At 37.5% G+C, this 11,701-nt stretch overlaps 2 protein-coding genes across 2 annotated transcripts in view; both read left to right on the top strand.

Moving 5' to 3' along the window:
• LOC106517297 (cytochrome P450 2J2) overlaps positions 1-1,791 on the top strand; it is a 14,869-nt gene extending 13,078 nt beyond the window's left edge. The window contains exon 9 of the mRNA XM_014008059.1: positions 238-1,791. Within this exon, the coding sequence (XP_013863513.1) occupies positions 238-413 (176 nt within the window). The 3' untranslated portion in view covers positions 414-1,791. The remainder of the gene's footprint in view (positions 1-237) is intronic.
• Positions 1,792-5,148: 3,357 nt separating this feature from the next.
• The window catches only part of lonp1 (lon peptidase 1, mitochondrial), a 17,428-nt gene continuing 10,875 nt past the window's right edge, over positions 5,149-11,701 (top strand). The window contains exons 1-6 of the mRNA XM_014008056.1: positions 5,149-5,688; positions 6,996-7,084; positions 8,195-8,314; positions 9,380-9,545; positions 9,629-9,742; positions 9,834-9,895. Coding sequence (XP_013863510.1) covers positions 5,155-5,688; positions 6,996-7,084; positions 8,195-8,314; positions 9,380-9,545; positions 9,629-9,742; positions 9,834-9,895 — 1,085 coding nt within the window. The 5' untranslated portion in view covers positions 5,149-5,154. The remainder of the gene's footprint in view (positions 5,689-6,995; positions 7,085-8,194; positions 8,315-9,379; positions 9,546-9,628; positions 9,743-9,833; positions 9,896-11,701) is intronic.

Here is an 11,701-nt window from a genome sequence, read left to right as displayed (position 1 = left end):
GACGTGACATGTTCGTACGAACCCTTTGTACGAACAAAAGTAAGAGAAATTTAGGATAAGAATACGAACATGTTCTTGCATGAGGCCCAATGTCTCTTGGCCACACAATTTTTTTAAATTCAGTGTCACTGTACAGCTCTGTACCAATGTTCATGTCCTTACTTTAATTAAGATTATTACTGCAGCCTCAGTTTCTTACACATTTACAGAGTAAATGTTTTGTATTTAAATTCTCAGGTAAGCGCGTGTGTCTTGGAGAACAGCTGGCCAGGATGGAGTTGTTCCTGTTTTTTACCTCCATCCTTCAGAGGTTTAAGGTGTCCTCTCCTGCAGGCGAGAAGCCCAGTCTGGAGTTCAAGCTGGGGGCAACTCGCCTTCCCAAACCCTACCGCCTATGTGCTGTATCACGTTAAACTGCATATTACTTTAAACTGAGTCAGACAATTCAGTGTTCAAACATTTGTATTGCATTATAAATGTGGGTAAAGAAATAGGTATTATAATGCTCTAAAGGGAGTATAGATTTATCTGTTACTAAAAGGGTTGTAAGATTTATCTAGGCAAGATGAAAAAACTTAGGTTTGTGCTCTGAGATTTATGTGACTAAAAATCTACAACTTTATCTAATTTTTTAGACTTTCAGAACGTGATCATAATTGTCTCGCTGCTTTCAAATTAGTCCATAATGGATCGTTTCTCACAGGAGAAACTAATTGGAATCAGAGTTGTAACATTTAAATGCTTTATTCTGCCACTAAATATTATTTTTCTGCTCTTTGGTTTTTGTATTCAAGAATAAAATCATTGTATATTAAACCTACTAAGCTGAAATCAGACACCTCTTAATGGTTAAAAATCACTTTAACATCATCAAGAAATCACTGCACAATCAAACACTTGGAGTGACTGGTCTTTATGCCTCCTATAAGAGGAAAAAATAAAAAACAAACTTTAAAAGTAAAAAGAATGATTTGTGAACCCAAAAGTTCACTTCTTGATTAAGCAAGGTGAGGAACATAAACTTTGCTTGTTGAAGGATTTCAGCATCTTCTCCTCTGATGAAGGTGATGTGTAATGTGACTTTACAGCACCAGATGGAACTGAACGTTGAGCTTTAGGAGGAGGCCTCATCACAGTTGTACTGATTCCTAAATTTGACCTCCTCAGTCACTGACTGGTTGACTGTGGGGCCGCAGCAGCTCGTGGGTCGTGAGGATAGACATTAATTTCCTAAATCAATATCAACATGAATGTTACAATTTTTGGCACGTAATCAATGAAAAACACAAATGTTGCCTATTTAAGCTACTTGTCATCTCTTAACTTCCTCACTGCAGGTTGTGTCTTATAATATATTAATAATAATAACATTTTTTTTATTTTAGCTGTGGTTCAAATTAATCAGAAGTTCGCAGCTTTCTGGATTCATTCATTGGATTTCTAAATTTGAGTAATAACCCTGTAATAATACTCCAGATTAACTAAGTTAAATGGTGGGAAGACGTCTTGTGAACCGATTCCAAATCTAAAGTACAAAAAAATAAAATGAAATAAAAAACGTGGCAGCTCAACAGATTTCTGAACTGCAGCTATTAGCGCAGAGATAGTATAGTAAAACGTCACCACAGATTAGGTTAAAAACAGTCCCACCTTCTCAACAAAAGTCACTTTTTCTTATTTCTCTTTATGTCGTCAGTTTTTGTTGTTCTGTTCAGCCTTTCTCTCTGCTCCAAATACATTTTTAATATGAATATCTCTTCTGATGGATAATAAAACTTTTGCCGAGCGCTATTCCTGTGTTTGGTTATTGTTCGTATCAATGCGCTAAAACCAGCAGAAAGCAGTGTCCATAAGGTAGTACTGATTATTGCCGACAGGGGAAGTAGCTATATACATGAACATGATAAATTCACTGACAAACGCAGGGCATTGGGCTGTACCGCCCTATGACTGTAAATAAATACAAAACTGGGAAGGAATCCCTGAAACCTATTTTAAATTTAATTTAAATGTAATTTAAAATGGTCAAAGTTGTTGAAAAATACACAGAACAAAGCAATGCATGACAAGTTCAGTAAATACTGAAGGAGCTACTTTGTGGGGTGAATGAATTTAGTTTAAGTGGGGCTGAGCCTGTTGTGGTGGGATGGTGTGTGTGGTTGGTGAGGACAATAACACCACACCTATGACGCATAAATCATTCTTATTTTAACACCTGTTCCATCATTCCGATCACCAGGAGATGCATTTCATCTTTGGTTATCATCACATGTCTGTCTGATTTATCATTGTCTTTTCACCAGTGGTGAAGAAAGTACTCCAACGCAAAAGTACAGATAAACAGAAAAAAATGTACTCTAGTAAAAGTGAAAGTACCACATTTTTACTTGAGTAAGTAAGTATTTGCTTCTCAAATGCTTAAAGTATGAAAAGTAAAAGTATGTGCTTAATGTATTCCCTAATGGTTTACAATATCATGAAGTGTGCCTACTATATATTTAATATATCAGTGGTGTGTCATTTTAGTGAACAATGCTGCAGATAATGCATGTTTTTGTGTTTACCCTCTGTGACACTGCTCACACTTGGACTTGTGATTCTGTGTATCATCAGAGATTGTGACAACAGCTACAGAAGATGTAAATTTGCCACCAATCTGCTCTATTGAATCTCCATGAGTTGTTTTTTGAATCGATAAACTCCATTTTGGGCCTGCTAGTGATGCCGCTGATGCTCCAGCAGGTGATGTGGAATCACCCTGCTCTTCTTGAAGGAGGGTGTTTCCTGCTTTGTAGGGTTCAGTGGACCAATTACAGCAATTACCCTCTCACCATTGATTACTTTCAAACTAAAAAATCATAAATGGTAAATGGTACTGAACTTATAGAGCGCTTTATCAAGTCTCTCCGGACCCCAAAGCACTTTACACTAACAGACATTCACCCATGCACACACACATTCACACACTGATGATGGTAAGCTACACTGTAGCCACAGCTGCCCTGGGACACTGAAAGAGGCGGGGCTGCCATGCACCGGTGCTACCGGACCCTCTGACCACCATCAATAGGCAAGGTGGGTGAAGTGTCTTGCCCAAGGACACAACGACTGAAACGGCTGGACCAGGGATCGAACTGGTGACCTTCTGGTCAAAAAAAAAAAAAAAAAAAAGCTGTAATGTGATGTGAATGTAATCTGTAATGGAAATACTGTATATTAAGTTTCTGTACTTTCTTCTCCACTGCATTATAGAAATGTAATGGAGGAGAAAGTACAGATACTTAATGTAAAATGTAGATCTTAGTGGAGTAAAAGTTGAACGTACTTTGTTGCATCACACCACTGCTTTTTGCTCAGATATTGAGGACTCAGAAGAGAAGGCCTCCGCCAATAAACAATAAACATCATTTTCTTTATTCTGTTTTGTTTTACTGTCTTTTCTTTTCTTTTGTTCTACATCTTTTGCTTACCTTGCCACACCTGGAGTCCTCTTAAGCTGCCTCTCCACGTCAGCAGAGGAGAGACTGTTACATTTTCAATACCTGTTACAAAATGTAGTAATGATCACTGAAGAGACCTCCTGTCTGTTCTGCATTTTCTACTTTGTTGATTTAATGTTTCATGTGTCAGACAGTTATCCAGAAGTGATCTCCAAGTTGTTTCTGTTGTATTTGACCATTTTTTAAAATTGTTATAACAAAAGAGGAATTGTGGATAGAAAACTGTACATTTGGTACCTTTTGTGCATCAAGATCTTTATACAAAGTTAGGAGTGATCAAAGAACATTTCATACTTGTGAACCCAAAGATACTATGAGTTTTTGCAAACAAGAATATTTGGAGAACTGTATCTTTGGATTTTGTTATGGTTCCTTATCTGTGTAATCCAGAAAGCTTGGGTCTTTGGCTCTGGGATGCATCATCACCAGAGCTTCCTGAAATGTGACTGGCTCATGGATGAATCAAGATGTAGACATACTCCTTGTTTTGGATTTAACTTCCACCACTGCAACAGAAATTTGAACTTATGACCTGCTTTTGTATTAATTCTTTTTAAACAAATCTTTAAATAAATACAATTGACTCGTTAAATCCTTTATTTCAGAAAATCCATCAATTAGGAAAAAAATACAGAGTAAAAAAACAGCTAAAATGAACAGAAGACTAACTGAAAGTATCTAAAAAAGCTGAAATTAGCAGAGAGAGGTTGAAAGAGCACAAACAAGCTTAAATAAGGGGGAAGGGATCAACTAGATGAAAAGTAGCCAAAAAATAAAAATTAGTTGAAAAATAGGTGAATAAGATGACATTAGTAGAAAGAGGAAGAAATTATAAGAAAGGAGCTAAAACCAACTAAAACCTGAAATAAACCCAAAAGTTTCAATGAAAGAAAGAGTCTGAAAAAGCAGAAAAAGATGAAATTACCAGAAAGCAGACATACCATAAGAACTATTACAAGAAAGCATTACTGTCGCCCTTCTTATATGTTATTATATCTACCAATTAAAATCATTAAAATTTCATGTGTTGGTTGATTATAGCATGCTGCAGATTATGTATAAAGCTCAAAGAAATGTGTTGCAGTCAAACAGCCAATCACATTTTGTTGAGAGGGAAAGCTGCTGTAATTTGAAGGGATTATCAATGTTTGTTAAACCAAAAATCTGAACAAATTTGAAGGACAGATGCACTTCAGTAAAAGGTATAAGACTATGGAATAATCTGGAAAATGACTATAAAAGCACTGGATCAGTTAATTCCTTTAAGAAAACAATCAAAACAAAATTGTTAAAGAAATATGAAATTGTTTAATTTGGATTAGTTACTGTTTGAGGAGTTGATTTTTTGTTTTGTTTTATTATTTGGTTTATTATTGTTTGAAAAAAATTTTTAAGCAGATTTCATAAGAATTTTTTTCTTCTGCTGCCTTTCATTAATTTGATTTGTATTCTTTTATTGTATGAAATCTGTTTTGTTTATTTTAAATGAAATGAATAAATGAAAAAAAAAGAAAGCAGACGTTCGAAGAAATATTCTAAAAGCAGCTTAAGAGGCTGAAAGCAGCTCAAAAAAGTTTTTATTAGCAGTAAGTATTGGCCTTGGTAGATGGTTACATCATCATCCGTTGCCGGAAGTGCTCAGTCGCGTGCCAGAATGCTCCAGATCAACATGGCGTCCTACATGAAGATCATCATCGCTGCCAGGCAGCTCCACAGAAACCCGGCTCTGTTTGAACGGTCCTACAGACTCCGACCTGTCCCCCGCCAGACCCAGACTTCAGGACCAAACCAGGTCCGGTCCACGCGACTTCTCAGCCCGTCCTCCACCTCCCAGAACTCGTCTTGTACCAGAGTCAAGGCAGCGACAGCCGGTGGGCTTTCCAGGCTCGACCGCTGGGTCCGGGTCGCACATGTCCCCCTCCTTAATACCTGTTCCTCCGGACCCTGCACCCTCCAGACTCGGTTCTACGGTAACCGGGCCAGCGGGTCCGGATTTTCCGGGGAGGACGAGCCAGAAAACGCGGGTTCTGGTGGAGAAGAGTCCGGAGGGGGAGATGATGAAATACCGTACAGTGGAGCTCAGATGACGGCTCTGACCCCCATGATAGTTCCGGAGGTGTTTCCTAATGTCCCGCTGATAGCTGTTTCCAGAAACCCGGTCTTCCCCCGCTTCATAAAGATCATAGAGGTGAGCATCATGGACTCAGACTGAGGGGGTCGAAGCAGTTCGCTACCTCAGGACGTACTTTCATTTATATTTTTATAAATATGTCTATTCAACAGGTAGCACATTGAGTTAACCTGTAAATAAAATTAATAATTAAAGAATGTTCTTTTTGTGGTTTTAAATAAAAAAAAGATAGGAGTGTTGTGTAACTAGCCTCCCAGCAACTGGTGAGCAGAAAGAAACCAGTGACACAGTGTTACCATGATGAACTGACCAGTGCTGTTATTCTAACCTGAACAGAACTTTTACTAATTACCAGTGTTGTATAAAGTACCTCAAAGTGATGAGTAAAAGTACAAGTATCTTATCATAAAAATACTTTGGTAAAAGTTAAAGTCTTCTCTAAAAATATTACTTGAGTAAAAGTACAAGTATCTTATCATAAAAATACTTTGGTAAAAGTTAAAGTCTTCTCTAAAAATATTACTTGAGTAAAAGTCTTAAAGTATCATATTTTTTGTACTTAACGTATCAAAAGAAAATTTCTGACACAAAATCTACGTAAGTATTAAAAGTAAAAGTACTGAGTAAAAGTGAGCAGTTAGATTTTCCAAAATGACATTTATTGGGAGGTGACTTCTCCAAAAAGTATTTTTTCTAACAGCATGCAGCTGTGATGGGTTGTGTACAAACTAATAGTGTGTCAAAATATTTATACTTCTCATCCAACCACAATTAAATTCACTCTGTCCAGGAGACACAATTTATCAGGATAGTATTTTTTAAAGTAATAACAACTTGGAATAATATAGGAGTAACGACTTTCTACTTATTAACTTTTTTAAAAATGTAGTTAGTACAAAGTACAGATAATTGTGTAAAAATGTAATGAGTAAAAGTAAAAAATACACTGAAAAATAATTACTCAAGTAAAGTACAGATAACCAAAATTTCTACTTAAGTACAGTAACAAAGTATTTGTACTAATAGTTACTTTACAACTCTGAAATATTTTACAGAAGAGCATTCTTACTTAAAAATCTAAAAGGTGGGCTACCTTCAGCTGGTTGTAGCAGCTGCTACTGCATTTGAATTTGTTTATACTCACTAAATGATAAAGTGTACAGGCATGGCTGATAGCTGATTTAAAAAATATTTAGTTGGCCAATAATGGACGATTAAAATCAGTGGATTTAACTGCCTCCTTATGGTTGCCTCTGATTAAAATCATCCTGATATCAGACATTCAGAGGGCCACATGAGAAGGCCTGTCAGGATCCAGGGGTTAAAGGTCACCTGCTCTCTGTGCCCTCATGTCTTCCTGCCAGGTGAAGAACAAAGCCTTGATGGACCTGCTGAGGAGGAAAGTGCGTCTTGCTCTGCCGTACGCCGGAGTCTTTTTGAAGAAGGATGACAAGTGAGTCACTTCTTTTTTCTGGATCGGCGGTTGTGTTGCGGTGCTGTGTGACACAAACTCTGTTTTAACTGTGAACGATGATGTGTTGGCCCAGGCCTCCGCTACCTTTCCTGTGAAATGAAGCATTTCTGCTTCTTCTCTCATTAATTCACCTTTTTCCAGATCAGCAAAACAAACTTGAACCGTAAAATACAGAGAATAAAACTTTTTTATTTGATTTATATAAATGGTATATAAAAAAAACACAAATGCTGATTCAGCACTGTTGTTTTCCTTTTTAACGTTTCTTCTAGATGTTTTTTTTTCAACTCTTATCTATTTTCAGCAGACTTTCAGCCCTACTCAATTCAAGCTGCACTGCAAAAACTGTCCATCTTACCAAGTTTTAAAGCCTTATATCAGCCAAAAAGTCTTTTTGATCTTGTTTTGAGACTGATTTACTAAACAAAAACTGATTGTGTAAGAATTATAATCTTGTTTTCAGAATGTGTAAGATTATTTGTCTTGTTAGCCTGAAAATTTGACTCAAATTAAGTCAAGAATTTCTGCCAATGAAGTAAGAAAATTTTACTTGGTAAAATTCTTGAAATAAGAGGAAATTGAGTCAAATCAAGTATTTCAAGAATCTTACCAAGTAAAATTTTCTTACTCCATTGGCAGAAATTTTTGACTTAATTTGAGTCAAATTTTCAGGCTAACAAGACAAATAATATTACACATTCTGAAAACAAGATTATTATTCTTACACAATCAGTTCTTGTTTAGTAAATCAGTCTCAAAAGAAGATCAAAAAGACTTTTTGGCTGATATAAGATTTTAAAACTTGGTTAGGTGGACATTTTTTGCAGTGAGCTGACCTTAAATGGTCAAAAGGACACAGTTTTACAGATGCTGTGGTAGAGAGGGTCATTCGGAGCACATACTCTGAATATGGTATTGTACATGAGGTCATTAGTAATTTTTTAACACAAAATGGTTTTTAGACTAAAACTCTTAGTAATAATAGTTTATTTCCATGTTATTTTGCTTGTTACAGAGTCGAGGCAGACAGTGAAATTAATCTGTTTTTCTTTGATGTTTTTAAAACAAACATTTATTTGTCTCCTCCAGTAATGAGTCGGATGTGGTGGAATCCCTCCATGACGTTTATTCTACGGGGACCTTCGTTCAGATCCATGAGATGCAGGATCTAGGAGACAAGCTGAGGATGATCGTCATGGGCCACCGCAGGTCAGATACTCTGCAGCTGATGGAGGGGTTGGTGGGCTGCACCCGGTGCGTGTTCTGGTCCGTCAGGACCCAGATCACACAGCAGCTGGATGTTGGTTTGGCTTCACTCACTGCCTGCTTTAAGTGCCCCTTTAGGCAGCCAGCAGGTAAAGATGAGGTGAAACTACACTTTAGATTTGTATGGCACTTGTGAGTTTTGCCCCCTACAGGGTTCCCATGGAGCCTTAAAAAGTCTTAAAAGGCCTGAATTCATCAGTCCAAAATAAGGCCTTAATTAGCCTTAAAATGTCTTAAATCAATCTTCAGAAGTCTTAAAAATGTTTACTGGGGTTGATAACCCACTGTGGGTCATAAAACTCCAAATTTTGGGTCAGTAGAGGATTTCCATGAATTAAATTAAGTTTAAAACTGAGTGCTAAGAATGTTTTTTTTCTATATTTGAAAAAAAAAAAGCAGTTAGATATTGATAAAAGCAATTGGTCTATTAGAAATATTGGAATAATACTTTAATTTATGAGTTTCTGCCACAATTTTATTTATTTTTTTGTTTTTTATTTTTATTTTTTTGTCATTTGTGTTTATTGTGAAATTAGTCTTAAATTTGATTTCACCTGGCATTAAAAAGTCTTAAATTTAACTTGCCTTAAACTATAGGAACCCTGCCATAGAAGGTTGCAAACTGTCTGTGGAGACTTTTGGTTCTGATGTGCAAATTCTACAGGCATTATGAAAAGTCAAGAATGTGTATATTACGCACAGAACCTGGACTATGTGTGTACACCTGAACCAAATTTTTGATACGGTTAAAATTAGTTCAATTTAGAGCCCAAATTACATGCAGGAAACTGAGCTTACAAATTTTGTGTAGCTAGCACCTTCCTGTCTAGAGTTATGGCTAAATTAATATTTATATTTAAATAATATAGTTGCTTCTTGGCCGTTTCGACCAATCTACTCCCAGCTGCACCCCAACTTCTTCAAACCCCACCCAAGATAGTCAATCCAACCAATCACAAACACACCCTCAAAGGTGTCTGTTCTTCATGCATGTTCTGGTTTTCTCAGGATCCGGATCACACGGCAGCTGGACATTGAGGCCGAGGATGTACCCACATCGCCCGAGTTGTCTGAACCTGAGTCGGACCCCCAGCTCAAATCTGCGCTGAGACGTAAGTCCAAACGCAGCCGTAAGGAGCGGTCGGCCTCTCTGACCCAGCAGCTTGAAGACGAGGTTTGTTTCTGTCCACTTCATTGATCAGGAGAGACGAACGAACCAAAGCTGACCTTTGACCCTGTCAGCATTTGTACCGTTAGATTTCAGGGGCAGACCTGAGTCCAGAGCTTCAGCCGCTCGCCTCGTCTGACGTCCTGATGGTTGAAGTGGACAACGTGCAGCATGAGCAGTTCACCGTCACGGAGGAAGTAAAGGTGCAGAATGCAGCGCAGCATGTCGTCCCCACAACCCAACCCCCCACCAAACAGGTGCAAAATACTCACCAAGACCTGCTTTGGTTTCCAGGCGCTGACGGCTGAGATCGTGAAGACCATCAGAGACATCATCGCTCTCAATCCTCTCTACAGGTGAGCTCTGACATCATCACATCAGCTGCTTCCTGTTTACTCTGACTAGTTCAGCCCAGTTCAGGAAGTCGTTGTTTCACGAATCCTGCAGATTGAGGCTGGATCATGTCCAGTTAGCAGTTAGCTTTGCGTACAGTCCTGTGACAACCTGCAGCAACCCAGCAATGCTTATATAAATATAAAGTGTATCTATGTTCAGAGTGAACTAGAGAATTTGTATTTTCTGTGAAAATGTGCAGTGTATTCTGAGATTTGCTGATGGAACTGTTAAAACTGGAACAGAAGCTAAACAGAGAAGAATGAAAGCTAAAACAAAAGGCTGCTAACTTTCTAGGACAGCTAGGAGTAAAATTTGGACTGCTGAGTGCTGAGCACACGTAAATTTTAGTTGTGGTCTAACAAATGTCTAGAAATACCTGTTTTTAGAGTTTAGACCCTAAATATGATTCCAAACATGTTTTTTTTAGAGTAAGTAAAACCCAACCAACCATTTAGAAACTCACCCATTAGGCCAGCTGTGAAATTGATGTTGAGCCGAGCACATTTCCGTGGTTATTTTATGTCTGATACATCTTAGGAAAAGAGCATACGCCATATTTTTGTGTTTACACAACCTTTGTACATGAGACCCCAAAACATCTTCCAATTTGTGAAGTGAAAAAAGCACTTTCAAGTCAAGTCAACTTTATTTATATAGCACATTAAAAACAACTGCTGTTGGCCAAAGTGCTTCACATGTTACAACTAGAAGAAAAACAAAGTACAAAGTTAAGAACAATTAAAAAATATAAACATAGAACAAAACTTTATAAGTGGAAAATAGCCAGCTCTCATGCTGAATTAATAGCTCTGGAAAACAGGTGTGTTTTAATGTGAGACTTAAAAACACCAAGAGTTGAAGCCTGTCTAATATGAAGGGACAGCTGGCTCCACAGTTTAGGAGACACAACTGAAAAACTTAGTTTCCTTGATTGATCACTTTATGATTTCTAGGGCTGCACAATATATCTACAATTTATTGTCATCGCAATAATAGTCTGCACAATGTGCATATTGCAACAACTGCATAAACTGTAATAAACGGTTGACTAAATAGTTTGCATAATGCTTTTTGTCATTCAGATGGAAGCTTGAAATATTTCACCAATCTAATGGAGCTCTTCATGTATTTGGTCAAGTGGATATGTCTCTTCATTAAAAAAAATAAAATCAGGCTGAAATGGAAATTATTAGTTTTTTTTTTTTTTTTTTTTTTTTTTTTTTTTTTGTTTTGTCTTTGAACCCAGAGCAGAAATATCTCAACACTACACATGTATTGTTTCATTTATCGCAAGTCATGTCGTCATCGCAATATTAAGCACTGTTATCGCACATCGCAGATTTTCCTACTATCGTGCAGCCCTAATGATTTCCACCCAATGAATGGAACTGTGGCTGATCTGCAGAGCTCCTTCAGTGACAGACTGCTGCATCCTAAATGCACAAAGGAGCGTTACTGCAGATCCTTCCTCCCATCAGCTGTCAGACTCTATAACCATCACTGCTCCCAACAATCATGATAAGCATCCATGTTTTAATTAAAATAATTGCAAACAACTCTACCTCCCAGTCATTACATAAATAATAACCTGTGGCAGTTGTACATTGTTTTTCCTGTACTGGACTTAATGACCGAGTTTGACTCAATTTGCACACCCCCTCAGATCATGAGTCTGTCATGACTGTTTTTTCCTCCATCCATCCATTTTCTGTACACGCTTCTTCCTTTTCAGGGTTGCGTGGGTCACTGGTGCCCATATCCAGCAG

The sequence above is a fragment of the Austrofundulus limnaeus genome, unplaced genomic scaffold (genome assembly GCF_001266775.1).
Source record: "Austrofundulus limnaeus strain Quisiro unplaced genomic scaffold, Austrofundulus_limnaeus-1.0 Scaffold47, whole genome shotgun sequence".
Classification (NCBI taxonomy): Eukaryota; Metazoa; Chordata; class Actinopteri; order Cyprinodontiformes; family Rivulidae; genus Austrofundulus; species Austrofundulus limnaeus.
This window is presented reverse-complemented; position numbering and strand designations above follow the sequence as displayed.